Below are 19,780 nucleotides of genomic sequence, written 5' to 3' on the forward strand. Positions count from 1 at the left end.
AACAATAGACAGACCAGTGTTTTTCTCTAATATGCATTTTGCATCAGCTTAAACCTCAAATGACAGCAAGGTCTGAACAAAATAAAATAAAAGTGGATGGTATTATATAGTTATGAGGGTTTGGATCAAATATGAAGGGAAGGCAAACATGTGTTGCTCACTAAAGGATATTTATTCGTTCGGACAGTAAATGGGGAAATAAATCAGCAGTGAAGATGTAAACAGTGGCCTTGACATCGTGGGAAACTTCACTGTGAGAAAGGGACTGCTCTTTTTTTTTTTTCCTGAATGGGCTTCCAGGTCCAGAGAATTGAACGTCACACTCCCAGAAATTCCCCGCCCAGATCCAGCCTGCACATTGTGATTTGTTTGTGTGTGCGTATGTGAGTGTGTATTGGAGAAGGAGATATAGTGTGTGAATGTGTGTGTAAAAGAGAGAGAGAGAGAGAGAGAGATGCTGGATGTGTGAAAGCAGCATTTCATTGTTCTTCAGTTTCCTCACTTCTTTCTTTTCTTTTCTTTTCTCTTTCCTCTAAGTGTTTCTGGCATTTTAAATGGAAGCATTTCTCAGGGACCTGGGGCCAACATAGCCAGAGAGTTACCACGACCTCATGCCCTTCCTGCACCTCGACCACTCACAGAGGACCTGGCAGGATGTAGCTGAAGGCCTAGATCCCATTCACAGTGAGCTAATTTGGGTAAACAAACACATCTGTTGTAGAACAGGTTGGTTTATAATTGTCATTTTTTCATGAGAGTTGGGGGGGGGGGTGGTTTACAGATTGTCCAATTTTTCTCGGAAACATAACATAAATATAGACAAAATTGTGATGGGAAAAGAGGAAGTGTAACAGCTGCCAGAATTTCAGGGTTAGAGAGGGTTTTTTTAGCATAAATTAAAAAAAAAACAACAAAAAAACATGCTATCTGGCCTTTGATTTCATCACCTTTGGCATTTGGCAGTATAGAATTATTTGCATACAACAAATATCCATTGATTATATCAGTTCAAAAGTTTCATAAGAGCAATATAAACATTTGCAAATATTTATTACTTCAACCTCATTTAAAGTAAGAAAAAAAGAAAAGAAAACAAAAAGAAAACAAAAATTAAGGAAAAAATGTCATTTTCACCGTATTAAAGGTAACCTCCTATTATGGTTAAAAGTGTTTTACCAAGACATTCCATTCAGTGAGGTAAGCACAAAACCTAAATTATCATCAATCAAACTTATAAAGGAAAGCTTCACTTACATTCTAGGTTTGACATTAGCAGTGTGCAGTGTGATATAGTGATCCATCATGGCACAGCTGGGTGATCTCATATGTTAATTCTCTGTTCACCTCCTCGGGTTCTCTGTGGGACACAGTGTTCCATTTGTCACCTCCTCCCTCTGCCTCTGGTGTCTCTCAGTTAGATCAATCTGGCAATTATTGCTGCAAATTGTCCACGTGTCTGAAAGCGATCTCTGCATCGGCTGTGCTGGTACAGAACATGCTCACGCAAGGTCAACTGGGACTGATCACCTTGGCAACATTTCAGATGGAAAGGTAACTTATAAGGTTACAAGAGCTGACATAGCTGTCTTCATACCTAGTTTCTCTACAGGGTATCAGCTATGACAGAACAAAAGCAATACCTGCAACGATTTAGTGGCTATGGAGGATGAACGAGGGTTTGGAGCTTTTTCTCTGTGAGCCCAGGCTGCGCTTCACAGCTAACTAAAGCCTGAAAGTATGGGCTGAAACCATGGGCCAGACCTTTTTTTTTGAGAAATCAGAAGCACATTAGGATTAACTAGCACACAATACATGTGCAACATAGTATAAGTCTCAGTCATCATTACAGAGTTTGGCATCAAAAACAATTCAACTGAAAATTTAGTGAGGATGGAAATCTGCATTTTCACTTTTGATTTCAACATACAAAAACCACTCTTCTCACTTAAGCAATTCTGTCACAAAAACAGGCCAATGTTTCTCTTTAGAATACACCTGCACATTTGTTCACACTATGAATTACACCACATGATATCGCTAATTAGCTCACCACCAGGAGTAAGGAAAATGCCCAACCACCAAAGTCAGTTGGCGCAGTCCACAGTTGAGATAAATACTGCAGTCAGTGTGTTGCTCAACGACTGGAGTTTGACGTCTGTGTAAGCATGCAGCATCTCGTCCTGCCTGCCCAGCAGTTTATTATTTACCACCAATCTAAGATCAGCTGGGGGTGGGGGCGGGGGGGGGGTCACAGAGCCTCAAGCTATGCTTAGTTAGTGGGGGGTATTCCCGTGGAAGCTTACCATGGAAACCTGGCCTCCATGGGTGAGCTGTACAGACTATGTCCTGCGGTGGAGTTTGTTTCAGTATGGAAGAGACACTGTGCCAAAGAGCTGGCTGAGCAGCACCGGTGTTCCTTCTGATGCAGTGATACATGATTACCTCTCTTGAACTTGACTCCTAGCACAGCCCAGCAAGCGATACTCCCTGGCTGATGTCTACGAGAGCACAGTATAGCGGCATGTGTCATGAAACACTGTCGGCCGACATCAGAGTCAGTGCAGTACACTGAATATCAGCTGATGGTACAGAATTGTCATGCTAAGTAATTTTCCTGAGGAGGGACTTTGCAATCACAGAAGTCCTTGAGTGGGGTCTTAAAGTAATTTAATCCTGCTTTTAATAGGTTTCTTCTCAGGATTGTTCTTAAAAAAAATACCATCAATAAGTTGTGACATGGGCTCTATATTTACAATAGGAACCAAAGCGCTAGACGCTAATTACTGGTGACTTGCACCTGTGCAAAATAAATCCATTCAAACATGCATATTGTCAGTGTAGTCTGGCTGCTTGAATACAGAGGGAGGCCAGACAGCAGATCTGGCTCTGACATGGCATTCCTAGTGTAGGTATGGTGATAAGGGATCTCCTGTGGTTGTTTGTATCTTGGTGAAAGAGTCTTTGTAAAAAAAAAAGCAAAAAGAAAACAAAAAAACAATGTAATGGACCTTCTAATTGAACGTTTTTATATAATGAAGATGAATCGAGTGAAAACTAACACAAAGAAAAGGCAGAGGACACAGAGAGGGAGAGATTGAGAGAGGGGATGGGAAAAGAGATCAAGGTCAAACATGTTTGCAGTTGAACACTATTCATAGAATAAACTAAATTTTGTCCTTTAAACAAACATGACTCAAACTGATATTACCAAGTACCACAGCAAGTTGCAAGTTACAGGCAAAGTCCTCCCCACCATACAATCAAGACAATCAGGTCTGTGAGGAATTTTTTATCTCGACTAATCTGTGTTTGTTGCGATTACCTGACATGGGTAAATATACATTTCCCGGACATAAGAGTGCGCCAGAAGAAAAACAATGGAGCCTTTAATTAGATCAAGGAGGCTGTCCAGAGAATACAATAGAAGACATGGCCCTTCTGCATCTACAGATAATCATTCTGAGTGTCCAGAATCTGTCAGATGAACGGAGACATTTATGCATTTGTGAGGATCATGCAGAAGTGTACAAGTATTCCCCTGTGAGAGATCAGTGATTGTTTGGATGCCAGAACCCTGATTTTTCCAACCATTTTCCATTATCTGGCCCCACCATCTGGTAATAGGAGACAGTCTTCGTTTGGTACATTTTTTCCTCTTTTGTTCTCAGCTCAGGGCTGCTGAATATTTCATTGTACAGGTTGCACCAAGTCTCTGGCACCTATTGAGCTATCCTCTTTCAGGACCTCTTAAGTAGAGGAGTGTGCTGCGGAGTGATCACTGGGGTCAGAGGTGTCGACCTGTAAACAGTGGAAGGTGGAGTGGGAACACTGAAACTTGAAGGTTGCTTTGTTCTGTTGAAGAATCTACAGTAAGCTTCAGAGCAGATTCGTTTGCTCGCAGTGCACAGGCAGTGCAGAGATTAGATGGAAATGATAGAAAAGCTTCCCAGTTTGGTGGAATTTAGTATGAGATATGTTTGTGTATCTCATTCTAGGGTAGTGTGAGAAACGTGGCACAGGCACGTGTGCTGGATGGAAACAGCTTAGATAAGTCCCAGAGACGAAGAGCAGCTGAAAAGGAGCATTTACTCAGCTATAAATTATCCAAGACGAAGAACCTCACTGGGCACATAACAGAAATAATAAGATACGAACAGAAGTACAAACTTAAATAAAATACTTTCCTGGGACCCCCCCCCCCCTTTTTTTCTCTCTCTCTCTCCCTCCTTCTCTCTCTCTCTCTCTCTCTCCCTCTCTCTCCTTGATTGTGTTTTTGAATCTGTGTCTTTGTGTTTTGTGCTTGTGACTGCTATAGGAACGACAGAATCATCATACCTTTTTACAGTAGAGGGCTGGATGCGGTCAGTCTGGCAAGCACAAAAAAAAAAAAAAAAACTGCTGACTGAGTTCCTTCCAGCTGTACCAACTGTCTGCAGGCGCCTTGCTCACACAGGGGCCTCATATGCTTACTTTGGGTTTTTTTTAGCAGTACAGACAACAAGGCTCTATACCTTCATTGTGTCAAATATGAAGCACCTCCTCTCCCTACCAAGAATGAAGAGATCCAGATGGTGAGGTCTGACAAGACCAGACCCATCTGAGAATGATGGCTTTAGGACCTTGCACAAAACCCCGAGCTGAGTAAAGAGAGCTGCAACCTGCAGCTGGAGATCATGCATGTTGCAATAGCTTTAAATAAACACAGGGCACACCTGGATCCAATAGTGGTGGAGGAGCATGCCTTTGCAGGAAGAAAAAAGTTTTTCATTTGTTATTACAAATGTAAGAGGCTGACAGGGCCAGCACCCTGGGGGGTGGGGGGTGGGGTTGGGCAAAAGGGGGCACAGCCCTCTCAGATAAAATTTTGCCCCCTCAGTTTTAACTGTAGCCTAATCATAATGTACACGTTTGCTCCCTTTCAAATCTCAAATGCCCCCTAAGTCGTTGCATCTTGCAGCCGGCCCTGGAGGCTGATGCCAATGTTTCAACTGTTAAATAGCCAGAGTGATAAATTAAGATAGGGTTTAATCCAATATTTTTTATTTATAGGCCAGAACACACATATGTCACTGTCAGAAAGCATGTGTGTGCCCTTTTAAACACTTTTATTTGGGCAGGCAAAGATGGCCGTCACAGATGGCAAAATCACTAGGAAAGAGTCAGCTCATACAGTGTCGGTCCTTCTGTCTTCTCGACTTACTGAAAATAGAAGTTCTGTGCTACTAGCTGAGAGGGGACTTGAACACTTCCAAAACAAAATGGGTTAAAAAAAAAAAAATAAAAAGGACTGTGTGAAGTGGTGGGGTAGAGTGTTGTCAAAGTCAGTTGTTAAACAATGTTGCAAGTAGCCTCTCCCCATGTATTTTCCACCTCTTTTCAGCCTTTTGTTTGATTTGTGTTGTTTATTTTTTCCCCTCAATATAATTATTTAGTTATCTATTTTCTGTTTTCCTCATTCAAGATAAACTTCCTATGAGCCTGCTGAAGTTCTCTGAGGACAAGGTATCTGTCCATGCACTGGCTTCCTGGTTTTAGCAGTGGTATATTAAAGGAACATTTTAAAGGTCTCTCTCTCTCTCTCTCTCTCTCTCTCTCTCTCTCTCAATACAGTCTACTCTTGAAAGTCTCAAGAGGATCCCATTTAGTATCTGGGCAGATGAAACTTATCAGTGCCTACACACAACAGAACATGCAGTTAAGAATTCTGCAATCATACAAAATATAGTCAAGAAAAAACAATGAGGTGAGATGCCAGCTCATGTAAATAGTTATATTTCTTTTTGTAATGTTACCTTCAAATTATGTGTAATTTGACGGTACCTTCTACCCTGACTATTATTATGATTTGCGTTGTTTCATTCTTTCTTAATCTTATGGCCAATCCTTTCCTCTTGTTCTTTTTTCTTTTTTGTAGCGTTAGCATTTTTAAAAAAACATTTTTACTATTAAGATTATTCCTTACAGTTTTGACTGACTTATCTATCTAAGACAAATCAGTGGTCCATAAGAAATGTTCTTTCCCAAGGATGTATAGGCTCGTCTTTAATGGCATAATCTACACTTTGCTGGCTCTGTGACAGCCTGGGAGCTGCTCTAGATTCTTCTCTAATCCATTCTTGATTGTTCTAAAGATTGTGAATACTGTTGGAGCTCATTGTGTTTTTGTTCCCCACAACCTAGCGACCTTGATTTCACCTTGAGGTCCTTGTATTCACCGGTTTTGTATTCACTGGTTTTGTATTCACAGTTTGCTCTAATGTGACATTGGTGACATCTGGAATATCTATATCAGTCATTAGGAATCTTTTCATCTTCTTGTTGTCCATCACTATGTGGTGGAGGGTGTGTCAGAGTGCCATGACATGCTTGAATAACAATGTCCTAAATGGTGGTGAAACTGTAGATTTTGACAACACTCTCTGACATAAGTTTATACTGTTTGTCTGGCACCCATTTGTTGACAAATCAACCAGTGGATACTGTTAGCCACCCCGCTGTGTTTGTATTGATGCCAGCGTTGTGCAACCACCTACTAAGCACATTATGTTCCTCTGAAGCTAATTCTCAGAAGAATTGTCCTTATAGGGCTGTGTTCTTTATCATCTCTATTCTCTCTCCCTCTCTGTACTTGTCCTGAGTTTAGTGTTAGAATCTAGACTTTAGATAATAGTCTTCTTTCTCTCTTGTTTCTTTTAGAGGAGCACATTTAGGTTTTATTGTGTCATATGTTTTGACAAAACTCATAAACTTTAATGTAGAAAGATTAAAAGATACCTCATTGAAACGTTCTTCATTTTACACCAATTATTATCGCATTGTATTACGGACACAGTAGCGTTAAGTGCCATTTCTAGTTGATCCTGTACTGTTTTTTTTTGTTTTTTGAGGGGTTTTTTTCTTTCTTTTTTTGGTGCTTGAAGGGTCTGGCAGTTGTCACTAAGGTAACAGTGGCAGGCTCTTTCCATCAGTAGTGTCCAGATCTATCTGTTCATACACCTCCCTTTGTGCAGTTTCCAAGGCTTTCTTCACCTTTCTGCTGAATAATAAATGGCAACATTTTGAATGTGAGCTTCTGTTAGCCAGGCAGAAGTTGTGCCTCTACATTGTTGGGTTAGGTGTTACGCTGTGTTCCAGTTGATCTATGCAGTACAAAAAAAAAAAAAAAAACAACCCACAAACAGCACCTCTTATCAACTCTATTCATAGAAAGAGAAACAGAAAATAAATAACACACAAGTGAATGGCCAGGGATGAGCCTGTAATTGCAGCCATGTACATTCATTGGGACTGTAGGCAAGAGCAATGACATCTTTCATACAGCCTTCCATTGTTATATGAAATGGATTTGTTCATGTTTGATGTGTTGTCAGTTTTCAGTATCTGATATTACAAATTAATTTATTCAGTATTAACATTTTATCATTTCTTTCATCCATCTTAGCATTGCTAAAAATGGTCCACTTACCTTGCAAATTAATAAATTAGAGAGTGGAAAACAAATGTCCGTTTGTCATTGTCAAATGTTTCAGTTAATCAGTTACCTCTGTCACTTAAAGACTTTTCTTGTGGACAAGAGAATAATGTTGCACCTCCTGTTAATTTTGACCAGAATATATCATAACTTCTGAGCCAATACCGTTGTAATTATAAGTATTTTTTTCTCATATGCAACTGGATTGTATTGATTCTTTTCTTCATTGATTTTCTAGTCATTGCCACCCAGACTTACATTTACTGACTTACCCCAGCCTGTCACATTTAACCCAATTATAGCTTATGGAGACAATTCTTAATGAGCCTGTGTCCACTGCAAAATGAATGAAACTTCGCTACCTGTCAGTACAACTTGCAAGAAGGAATACCTTGTTGGCCGATGAAAAGAAATAAATATACTTGTGGTTTGAGTGATGTATGCATGTGTGACCACGCTGGTGTTTTCCTGATCTCACCAAACTGTGCCATTATTCTTATTCTTATTAAATTCAGACGCATCACAATAAGTAATAATGGCAGTTAATTATACATTACTACCAGCACAGCCATTTTGAGCACAAGTCATCATTGTCATCACAAAAGAGTGGCGATTATTGGCTTTTATATCGGATTTGATGTAATTCTGCATATTTTCCACTGAAACACAAGCCTGTAGCATTCTGAGAAGCTCAGTCCAATGGGGTGCTCCATCAGGATCAAACTCTTACCCAGTAACTGACTGATTTCTGCCCAATTCATTGCCAAGATCAAATGGTAAGCCTGGGATTGTGTTACTAATCTGGTAATCCACTTGACTGAGGGTTGTTTTCATCTTTACCCTTACATAATTATTTTCCATGCATGCGTCTAGCATGGCAAGGTGCTGTGGTTCAACCTAAATTTTTACCACAAGAGAATTCTGTGACAGGAGTAATCACGATGAGGCAATGTGAGGTGAACATGTTGGATATGAGTCTTATATTTTTTTGTCCCTAACACCAGTGTTTACTGTTGATGTCTACCATTTTCACTCACAGGTAATGCACGGTGCTTGTAATAAACCACACCTACTGTGAAACGTTTTCCTCTTTAAATGAATTAATTTGAATTGCAGCTATATGGCAAAACATTTTGTGGTCTGGTAAAGCCAAATGGAACTCTCTGGCCACCATATGAATACAGATTCGTCACAGATTCGTGTTATGGGGCTGGCTCTCACTGGCATTGATCAGGGCATTACATTGGATAGAGTGTAAAAAGAATAGGACAAAGTACTTCAGTGTCCATGGGGATAACTGGTGGTCTTCTGCAAAAAAGTTGAAACTGGAGTTGAGAGGAACCTGATGAACTGCAGACCCTTGGACTTCCAGCCACACTCAACAAGAGGGCCATGACACAACTGGGATTCAAATGTGGAACTGTATGTGCTGGTTAATGCTTGGAACAACTTTAATTTTAGTTTACCTAAATTTACAGAATTTTGCACATGTAGGGAATGGAAAATATGATTTACATAATGTTACAAATCACCATTAATTAATACTAAATGTGATGCACTGACTAAATAACAGTCTTTCTGTACAGATTTTCTGTATGCACTTTGAAATATATTTGCAAAGTCTAAACTGTATCATTTTATTTGATCAATGGCTAATAAATTGGATTTCGCGCACATTTGTGCACATTAAAGTAACAACAACAAAGACACAAGCATTCCATTAGGAAAAAAAAAACTGCGTGGTCACAGTATTGTCAGTGCAAATGAGCTGGAATATGATATGCCTCCAACTTGTGCTACTATGAAAACAATCCTAAAACCTAAATGGTAAAAGACGATGATGTTTATGAAGAATAAGTCAGCAAACTTTGTCTTTCATAATAACTAGTGAACTACTTAAAAAACATCCACAGTAACCAGAAGTTAATGACATTTTTTAGTGTAGTCTCGACCCCGTTTGCAGTTCGACTCCCTTCGCCTACATTCGTGGCGCACGGAGACTAGACTTAAAAACTTCCTCGTCTCTGCTTTCCCACAATTCCACAGCCTAGCCTTTAAATAACCCGTAAAGCCATTTGCACTGAATCAGTCTGATGAGCGTGGTGTTGGTGGAGGACTACGTTAGTGTATTGTGTGGCAGGTGTCTACCTTTGCGTTAAAGCTGGAGACGTTTCTTTAGTTCGGGTATTTTACGAATGGTGATTTTGTGGAGCTTCTTCTAAACAGTACTTACTTCGGTTGTCACCACAAACTCTCAGTTGGCCATTTCTTTGAGGAGATCATGCGTAATACAGAGGAGAGGTACGGGGAGAATGTGACTATTTTTCTGTATCCCTGTGCATGTGATCCAGTAGCCAGACGTTTGAATAATTTAGTTGATATTGACATAATAACTACATTTGTTGTCGTTGCTAAGTACTAACCATAGTTATTTTACCATGCACCACGCAAACTTGTAATATCCAGACGCTGTGCAGGGTATTCAGCATGCGTTTGCGTGCACTAGCCCACTGTTTTTGTTTTTTTTAATTTTGTTTTCGATTTTGCGTTTTTAATTAATGCTGGCCAGTGGCTATGTTACTGTGCAAGTCTGTGTGTGTAAATTATTTGTCAGGATACTTTAAACCTTTTGAACATACCGACCTAGCTTGTTCATGTCTTTCTGTCTGTCTTTCTTTCTTTCTTTCCTTCTTTCTTTCTTTCTTTCTTTCTTTCTTCCTTTTCCTTCAGTATAATTAAAGACATTGCTAAAAAGTAGTCTAGAGGCAGATAGTCTTAATTGTGATGGGGAAGCAAGAGGTGTGTTTGTCTGGACTCGGAGAAAAGAGTTTTTTTTATTCAGCTGAGGAGACGGATCAAGTTACCAGCCAAACTAAAGAAAAAAAGGAAAACATTTCCGCTCTGTACGTACCACATTATACTCAGCTGTATCTAACAGAAATCTGAGGCAGTTACTTGCGGTGTTGTGGTCATCAGTGATGCGCTAGTTAGTGAGACAACAGTGAGTCGGTGACGTTTTGTTTATAGTCAGAGGTACCACTAAGAGACATTATTATTGTTCCATCCTGTACGGCTCATCCTGTACTGTACTGTGCATCCTGTGGACTATAGTTATATCCTGTTCGCAGACAGCGACCTATTAGGGCACTGTGGATTGCTTTCATTTTTAATCGGCTTTGATGACACGTACGGTAGGGGAAATTGCTCCGCGTGAGGTGCCTGGGACCACACAAGGGGTGAGGATAATCGATGCCAGGAATATTACAGTGGCTGTATCATCTGAATTAGGCTCCAAATGCTGAGTTGATGTTTGTTATCATTAGCAACTCGGAATGGACGCAGGCTCTTTATTATGACCTATCTGCCAGTTGCAGATATCAGCTGCCCCTCCTCAGACCTCCATTACGTAACTGTCTAGCTAACAGCTTCAGTGGAAACCTGGAAAGAATCTTTTCAGTCACCTCCGTGCTTGACTTTGTAACAAGATTAAGGCCAACTCAGGAGACGGTTAGGATTCATGAGATCTGACTTTCTAAATTTTGCTTGACCTTAATGGTTAAAGCTCTTGTTGCCCTGTCCTTTATAAGAAATACTGAGAAATGTTTAAGAAGTTAAATAACTTAGATAGCCTAACTGCTTGCGCAAGACTGAAGTCCTCGAGATGAGAGAATTCCCGCTTTTGTTTACATCAAACATGGGGAAAATGTTTTCCACACATTGTTCAGTACAACAAGGATAAAACACACCTCATATGTGTATGCTGTGGAGATAAAATGGTGGGAGATCTGTTGTATCTGTTAATTCATTTTAATTCATTTGAACTGAAGGCAACATTATATTAGCAGAAAATTGGCTTGCAACACTTGTTTTTTTTCCTGAGGAGATCACCTTTGCCAAGTCGCGTGACTGGGAATAGACCCAGGTCTCGAGATGGGAGGGGTCAGAATTTCCACACCTCATTCCCAGCGAGTTCTCAACGAGCAAACCACTCAGGTTACACAAAAATGTGTCATCCCTCAGAATTCCACCCCCTCAAACTAGATGTTTGGGAACTTGAAACATGTGTCTGTTATTACACACTTGACCTGTATTTTCCTTTTGTGTACTTAGTACAATGAAATAACATGTATATTTTTTTTTAAAAAACAGAATGCATTCAGTCTACCTTTCGCTATTTATCTCTTACCAAATTCATTGCTTTAGTTCAAAGCATTTATGTAACGATGAGGAAAAGTCTTGATTGCCTGTAAGCATGTGGTCCAAATGTAGCTAAACTATTAGCCATGTAAGTTTGCTTGGTCCTGGAACTGATTGCACTTACTTACAGTGGATATTTAGCCTAGGCCTTCTGTTTTAACGCAGTCTTGTTTTGCAGAAACAGGGAAGTAACAAGCAAGCATTGAACCTGTGCCATCTCTGGCCATTGTGCGAAGCTAGGATACATGTGCAAGGGGAAATAGTGGGTTCATTAAAATCAACCTGCTGCAGGAACACTGTATCCGTACTAGAACTCTTATGCCTGTGTTATGGCGAATGTACTTACCACTTTTAAAACACTGACCTACTTCCCCTTTTAAGTGAGATTGTATAACTGGTCGGGATGTCGGGAATGGGGCTTTGAAAATCATGATCTTGCAGTAGTTAACCCTGTAGAATTGGGGGGGGGGGGGGGGGGGGGGGGGGGGGCTGATTCTGAATGTCAGAGGGTGAGAGTGTTTCCTTTCAAAACAAGCTGGCATTTTCGTTCGTTGACAGGCTTAGCGTCTCAAAAGGGTATGTTATACATATGTATGTATGTATCAGGTGCAGCTTTGAGCTTTATTTCCTCATGTGCTCCTTAGAGAACAGTTACGTTTTGAAAATTAATTTGTAATTGTTCACCATGCTAAAAGAGACCTCAGGGTAGTTGGTGCAGCAGAGACATAATGTAATGGGTTTGTTTTCCACTTCATCAACCTCGTCTCTGTGTTCTTTGATGTTGGCCAATGTGCAAATTAGGTCACCCAGGCTACCTGGCTGGTTACCAGGGCAGGGAAACCACAGCTCTTCCCTGTCCTGAGCAGTTTGCTGAGCATGGCAGTTTGTGAGCCTTCAAATATGAACTGCGAATTTGTGTCTGTTCCTCAAGCTTCCTGTTAAAATGAACCAGTTCAAGGGTTCATTCAAAACCCTTGCATATATCCCAAACAGTTCAGGGCAGCAGAAAGCCATTGGCTATATATGCCAGAGCCATAGACTCAGACCTGTGACCTGCAGGGTTTTTTTTTTTTTTTTTTTTGAATACACATCAGTGATGATGGCTACTAATATTACTGGCCTGGAACTTTGAGCTGTAATTCAAAACAGCAGTTTGCATGTTCCCAGACTCAGAGCTATTTGTGGACTTGTTTACAGATCATGTGCTTGTTTGTGATGCATGCCTTTTGACTGAACATAAGCCTTAGCTGTCTCTCTTTGGCTCTCGATTTGTTTCGCTGATAGATTCTGATACAAGCATTTGGAGGTGTAACAGGGTAAAAATGTTTGTTTCTTTTTCCAGTAAAAGGCTTTTGCAGTAGCATCTATGTCTGGATTTTGTTTATACAGCTACTAACTCAACTTTTCCAATGCCTCATTCATTTTTATCATTAGTGGCTTGACCATGAGCCAGTGCACACTCTGTTGGAACAGATGTGAGACACCGTGTAAATCCTGGTTAAATGACTTATAATTAGGTAGCATGTTGTGGTTTCTCAGAAAGCATAGAAAAGGTATGATGAACTAGGTCTGTTATGTCACAGATGAAGGTTAGCCAGAGTAAAGCATGCAGTGTTAAGTGTTTCTGAGCGTCACACAAATGGCATGACTGGAAGTCACAAGGCTGACACCTGCGTGTGACACTTCTCTGCCAGTGCTAATGTGGAGATGCTGCTATGGGTGCTGCAGCTTTTTTTCTTTTTCTTTCTTTCTTTTTTTTTTTCTTTTTTGAGGCTGCTCTCAGTTTGTTTCTTAAATGTGATTGCTCATAACATTAAGTTGGAAATCGATTAGGTTGCAGCTTCCTGCACTTTCGCCGCCTGGTCAGCCGTCTGGTTGTTTTTCTTTCTGAGGATCATCACAAACCATGATAATCACAGAGTGTGCAAGCTTAAAGGATTTTGTGAATTTATCATTGTGCAACAGTGAACAACTGAAGCAACACCTAAAAAGTTTGTTTTTGGATATAATCTCTCCTTGTACCGTCACCACTTAACCTAGTTTCTTTGTTTTTCTCGTTCACTCTCTATTCCTTTGTCGGCATCAACCTTGGCTACAGCTCTTCTCTAGTGGGATCCAGGCTCCATTGCTCCAGGCACCAGGCTCCAGGGCCTCTGTGGTGTTCCTGATGCCCCTCTCCCACTAACAAAGATCCCGGGTGGGCGAGGGACTGGCAGGGATCACTCTCTCGGTGTGCCTCTACACAAGGTCGGTCCCGCTCTCTAATCTCTCGATGCTCAGACAGTATTCGTCCGGGTCTGTTATAGTGCTGGGCGTAAGCAGCTTGCTTTACCGTGACATCACCTATCATCACGTGACCTTGTCATAGTAGATGTGTTCAGTTATGGCCCTGTAGTATAATACAATACACCCTCCTTATCTGTAATAATATTAATACATTATGGTACTTTGGGTAGTGTCCATAGAGTTGGTAAATGACTTATGTTGAACTATGCATGTATTTTCAAAAACATGCAGTATGTATAAACTCCTTGGCCTACATCAGTCATGCTCTGATAAATCTAATACAGGTTTTATTTTTCTGTGTTCAGTTTTTTTTTTTGATAGCATAAAAGTTGCAGGGTTTTTTTATTGGCCTTGTGTGACACATAAGATTTGTATTTATGTCACAATGTCTCACTTTTAAGAGCACAGTACTTTGCAGCACATTCTTTTGGAATGTCCTGATCATTTTCGCAGACTTCAGAAGAATTCATGACATTTTTGTTCTAAATTATGGTGTCTGTCTTTGTAGCCTGTTATCCTGGACTGAATTTGGTAGTGCGAGGAGTATTACATTGAAAGGCTCCAGTAACCCATTACTAGTATGTCTGATTGTTGCTTGGTAGTCTAGTCTGAAAGGACAGTCTGGTCTTTTTCATGCACAAGTAACAAACCATGTGATTGGCTGTGCAAACATTCTAGATATGCTAAAGGCGAGAGAATGCACTGACCCAGTCAGGGATACTTAAACTTAGTTTTACAGACACTGCTCCGCAGACAAACATCTGGATTTCTGAACTGTAAAGTGAATAAGTAATACAAGATGATTCAATAGAAAAACAAGAACTTTTTCACCTTCTTTACAGAGCTTATAGGTGGTTATGGGGTTATGTTTCCATCTGCCCTACATACAAGACGAGTCCTTTCCCTCTTAGTACTAGTTATGTTGAGAGAGAGCACCTGACTGTGTCCACAGAGACTGTTGCTATGGAAAGTGCTTTTGTGCTAGTTCTCTCTGTGTTGCCAGAGCCTGGAGTATTAGGCTCAAACACATCAGTCACACCTGTGATGTCGGCTCTATGAACGTGCCTTTTGTTACAGCAGGTGATTGAACTCTCTCTTTCATCATCTCAACAATAGCCTTGTTTATTTAGAGACCCCAGATACACCAAGGAAGTTTGAGGCTGTGTGCATGATTGTGCACTACTTAATAATGCAATTTTTTTATCGATACGGTCTCCTCCTGTAGGGCAGTAGGTTGACAGTGACAATAAGCAGTGTATTTATAGGTGCATGTATAGGTACAATCTCCTCTCTCCTCTGTTGCAGGATGAACAGTTGACAGTGACTCAGTCAGCACTGGTGAGTGGCACACCACCTATCCTACACTTCCAGTACAAACTGAACGAACGGCGGACATCCTGCTGGGACACAGTGCTCTCTACTGACTGTCTCTATTTGGAGATCCCTCCTGGTGCACTTCCAGAGGGCAGTAAAGAGGGGTATGTGTCTTCCTCTCAGTCAAACTAATGTACAAACTGCTGTTTCAAGCTGCAGTGCTTCATCCAAATTTTGCTTCCCTGGATTTAGATGTCCTCATGAACACTTCAGCTCTAACCATGAATATTTAAATCAAATCTAAACCAATAAAAAGATCATTGAAAACGCACGCACAGCAGTGTTGGGGACAAAATTTTGACATCACTGCAGCTTCTACTGCATTATTATGTAAGGCACACTGATTATATAAAAGTGCTACAACGTCATCTCTGTCCTGCAGGCTCACCAGTCTGCTGGAGTTTGCAGAGGAGAAACTGAAAGTCAACTATGTATTCCTATGGTTCTGCAAAAACAGAGAGGATCGATGTAAGACATTTCAACCAGCAATTCTCATTTTTATCTCATTTTTACCAGTTTGTGAGTTTACAAGTGTGGTAATCAAATTTAAGTTAGAGTAATTTTGTGCAGGATAATACTGTTTGGAGTACAGTATATAATAGTTTTAATATATACAAGTATTGGCATCAAAGTTAGCTTTTAGTTTAAGAATATATTGATGATAGACAGTGATAGAATGACCAGCAACAACATAGTATACTGTGACATTAACTACAGGATGCTTATGTTCTGCTGTTGTCTTTCAGTATCCATAACAAGGACTTTCCACTACATGGGTTTTGAGCTAGTGAAACCGGGCCACCCTCTTGTCCCAGCTCGGACAGACCTCCTCTTCATGGTCTACTCTATGGATCATAGCAGCTCTGATGAGGAATAGCATGACCCTGCTCCATGAAGACCCTTCCTCTTCTTGCCCCTGTCAAACTTCTGCCTCCCACTGCTGCCTTTCTCCTCTTCCAGTCTTTCTCTCTCTATACTCCCACCCACCTCCTTGATCAGGGTGCTCCACACCAAAAAGTGACATTTGAGGAATGTTGGAGAACTCAAGGGATTGGTTGAGTGTATTTAACCAATCGCCACATTGGTCCAGACCTTCTTGCTGTCCCACCGATTGCTGTTCATTCTTGCTCGTCCCTCTGAACTGTCACACAGGAGAGTATGTCAGCTGTTTTATCTGGGGTGTTGGTTGGTGCTCAAAGAGAAATATAGCATATCCTGTGATCTGTTGCACATAACATTACATAAAGGTCTATAATCTTCCTATTTATACCATGTCTTTTTTATTAAATACACAATTATTATTGGTAAAGTTCAGTTACAGGAGCAACAAAATGCATGATAAAACATGATAATGTACACTTGTGAAGTAGTTCTACTCATAGTGGCACAATCACAGTTCTGTGTTACAGTGCTTTAATTGCTTTTGGCAATTAAAAACTAGCCCTGTTCCTTATATTGTACCAGGTGTTTGAAGTGAAGTTTATGTAGTCAATCATAAAGTAAGCTATTTTCCTCCAACACACCAACTAAAGTAACCTTTGCAAACTGTAGTAGCTTTGTTGCGATCTAACAAAATGAACTCAGTTACCAGAGAAACATGATTTCGGTCAGTCATACGCAAGTGGAACAAGCCCAGTATTGTTTTCTTGTTTGTTCTTTTATATTCAATTTATCACACCCCTTTGTCGACAGTGTGTTACTGTGTTTACAAAAAAACGTGATGTAAGGGGGAAGAAAAAAAAACTCCAGGCTGAGTGACTGCATGAAAATAAACCACAAGTGCATGGTTCATTTTCATGCACCGTTTTGTCTTTATGTGCTCTTAACAGGCATTGGTTTAGGGAAATGTAACGTATATAAGGGAATTTAGTACTATAGATTGTGAGCTATGTCCCTGAAGTTTTGTTTTTGGGAAATGATAACCAAGCCGTGTTTGCGTTTTATGTTCTGAGAATCCTCCCTTGTTTAATGCAGTAGCGTTTTCATTAGTATTTTGTGTGTCCTCAGGGTTTTTCAGCTCAGAGTAACACACTCAGAAAAGCGTCAGGACAAAGCCCACTCATTTTTTTTTTTCTTTTCAGACTAAGGTGGTCACAGCGTCGTCCTATGGGATGATGAACTGTAGAATGGCCACTCACAGACCTAGGCAACAGTCTCTCCTCTCACTGACTTTTAGTTAAGTTTAACTAAGTTGTCAGCCCGTATGCCTAACCACATTCAAAATTCATCTGACAGAAAAACTGAGGTCTTGGTGCAGTGACACTTTTACGGAGAGTGAATCATTCCAGTTAATCTGAATTTATTTCTGATGGCAGTGAGTGCAGACTTGGACGTAACCTGAGACAACATAATGCAATAAACTTTGACTGTCTGAGCTGTTTTATTTTAGTTCCAGCTCACCCAGTGTACCCTTTAAGTAATTCTCTCAACCCCAAAGAGCATTTCTCAAGCTACAAAGGAACAAGCCTTGTTCTTATTTTTGAGGGTGTGTTTGGTAAAGGCCTTTTTCTGAACTGAATAAGAGTGCAATATTCTCATCCAGATCAGTCTTCACTGTCCCATACCTGCCCAGGAAGGGATAGACAGAAAAGAACCTCCCCCACCCACACACTTGGGTCATAGTCACTTTAGATGGACACATGCAATGCAAGCTCAGGTGCATTATGGGTACACCACAGAAAGCTGTGGGCCACAACTTTGAGATGTCTTGCAGTGTGAACAAACTTGATGTGATTGCCAAAGAAACGGTACCCATTCAATGAAAGTACAATGTGTTTCCAAATGCAATGTTTTAAAAAAACAGATAAAACTTGTTTCTCTGCAACCCATTTATAGGCTTTAGGTTATCAGTTAGATAACTACAAAAGCAAACACTCAGCAATACATTCCCCATAGATGAAGCCTCTGTCTTCATGGAAACACTGTGCTGCCTGTGGAATCAGCGTAGGTCTGTGCTTAACTTCCATCCCTGGATGCTCAGCCGGGGGGGGGGGGGGGGGGGGGCTGTAGTTCTGCATGTGTACAGCTTTTATGTTTCCATAGTTACTTTTGAGCTGTGACAATATACTTACGGAGGAAGTTTCTGTTCATTTCTTGAGATTTATTTTTGTCTATCTTGACTGATTTGATTGAATGTTCTTTATAGTGTAGAATTTTGTTTACAGTAAACAGATACAGGTAATCATTCAGAGACAATCTATACTTATATACCTTGAACTTTTCTCCATGTTTGGAAAAAAAAATAAAAGGAAAAATGTATTCCAACAGTAATGTGCATCATTTCTTCGAACTTTCACTATTTTATATATGCATTTTGCAAGACAAAGAACTAGCCAAGTGGTTCCAAAAAGGATAAGAAAATATGGATGTTTACAAGCCATACTGTCAATAATCAAGTCACTGCATGGCCACAGCATTTAAAACATTATTCATTAAAAGGGGAGCCTTAGCAGTGAGTAACACCACACTGGCTATGAGGTTAAGGCCAGTGGTAAGGCTGTTTCATAGAATTTTGCACATTAATTATGACCTTTTCTCACCGACAGAGGAATTTAAAACAAAATCCAGATGCATTTCATCCATGTTCCTAGGCTGACTCACACATACTGAATAGGTGCTTTGTGTTCAGTACTGTGGTAGAAAGCCTTTCGTTTTTTTCACTGTGGCAGGTGTATATTATTGAGTAAGAGGACACTGGTACTTGGCCCAGGCTTCTTAATCTTCCTTGCTATTTTAGTTTTATGACCTGCTACACTGAGCAGTATGTCTTCACCTTAGATCTCTAAGCTCTCATTGTCCTACTTTTTAACCTCATTCATTTTAAACTCTTGACCGGCTCTGTTGCGGCTGTTACAAATTGTGCATGACCTTGACCCTGTTGCCAAGTGACGGGGACTCTCGGGACATCTGTCGTTTTAATGGATCAAGAGGTCATATTTTAAACATTGGGTTGACTTAACAACCTATGCCTGTCTAGTTAATTACATCACTAAGTAACTGAGTACATACTGTGCAAATAAGCACTTATGTTCTCACTGAATCAAAGGTAGTATTCTACTGTAGGCTTATTACACAGGCATCGATCCAGGGCCTTTATATATCTTTACACACACCTGCAGGAACATTGGTTACAGAACACCACAGAGTTAATGTGTTTATATCACAGTTACGTAACTATCCAACTGACCACACCAGAGTGGTACAGTGTGGCATTTAAGAGAGCCTGGTACTGGGTACAGTATATCTGTATGTTACATCTCCTTAAATAGGTTCATTCTGCGTCAGTGCTGGCCAACGTGATGTCCAGTGCACAACAGGTAACAGAGAACAGAGCACGTCTTACAGTTTTTTAGACTGATAATATTTAACACAGAGCTGTCTGAACAAATCATACTGCTTTGAGACAATGAATTACACCTGCAGAGAGTTTCTGCTCAGAATGAATCTGCTGAC

General features: G+C 40.4%; 1 protein-coding gene across 1 annotated transcript; it reads left to right on the forward strand.

The window, feature by feature from the left end:
* The first annotated feature begins 611 nt into the window (after positions 1-611).
* Positions 612-18,323, forward strand: oaz2a (ornithine decarboxylase antizyme 2a). Its single transcript, XM_030784130.1, is given in 9 exon segments — positions 612-698; positions 3,996-4,126; positions 4,487-4,571; positions 9,651-9,772; positions 13,767-13,833; positions 13,835-13,915; positions 15,260-15,432; positions 15,711-15,796; positions 16,075-18,323. Coding segments are annotated over 9 exon segments (963 nt in total). The 3' UTR covers positions 16,206-18,323.
* Positions 18,324-19,780: the final 1,457 nt, after the last annotated feature.

The sequence above is a fragment of the Chanos chanos genome, chromosome 1 (genome assembly GCF_902362185.1).
Source record: "Chanos chanos chromosome 1, fChaCha1.1, whole genome shotgun sequence".
NCBI lineage: Eukaryota > Metazoa > Chordata > Actinopteri > Gonorynchiformes > Chanidae > Chanos > Chanos chanos.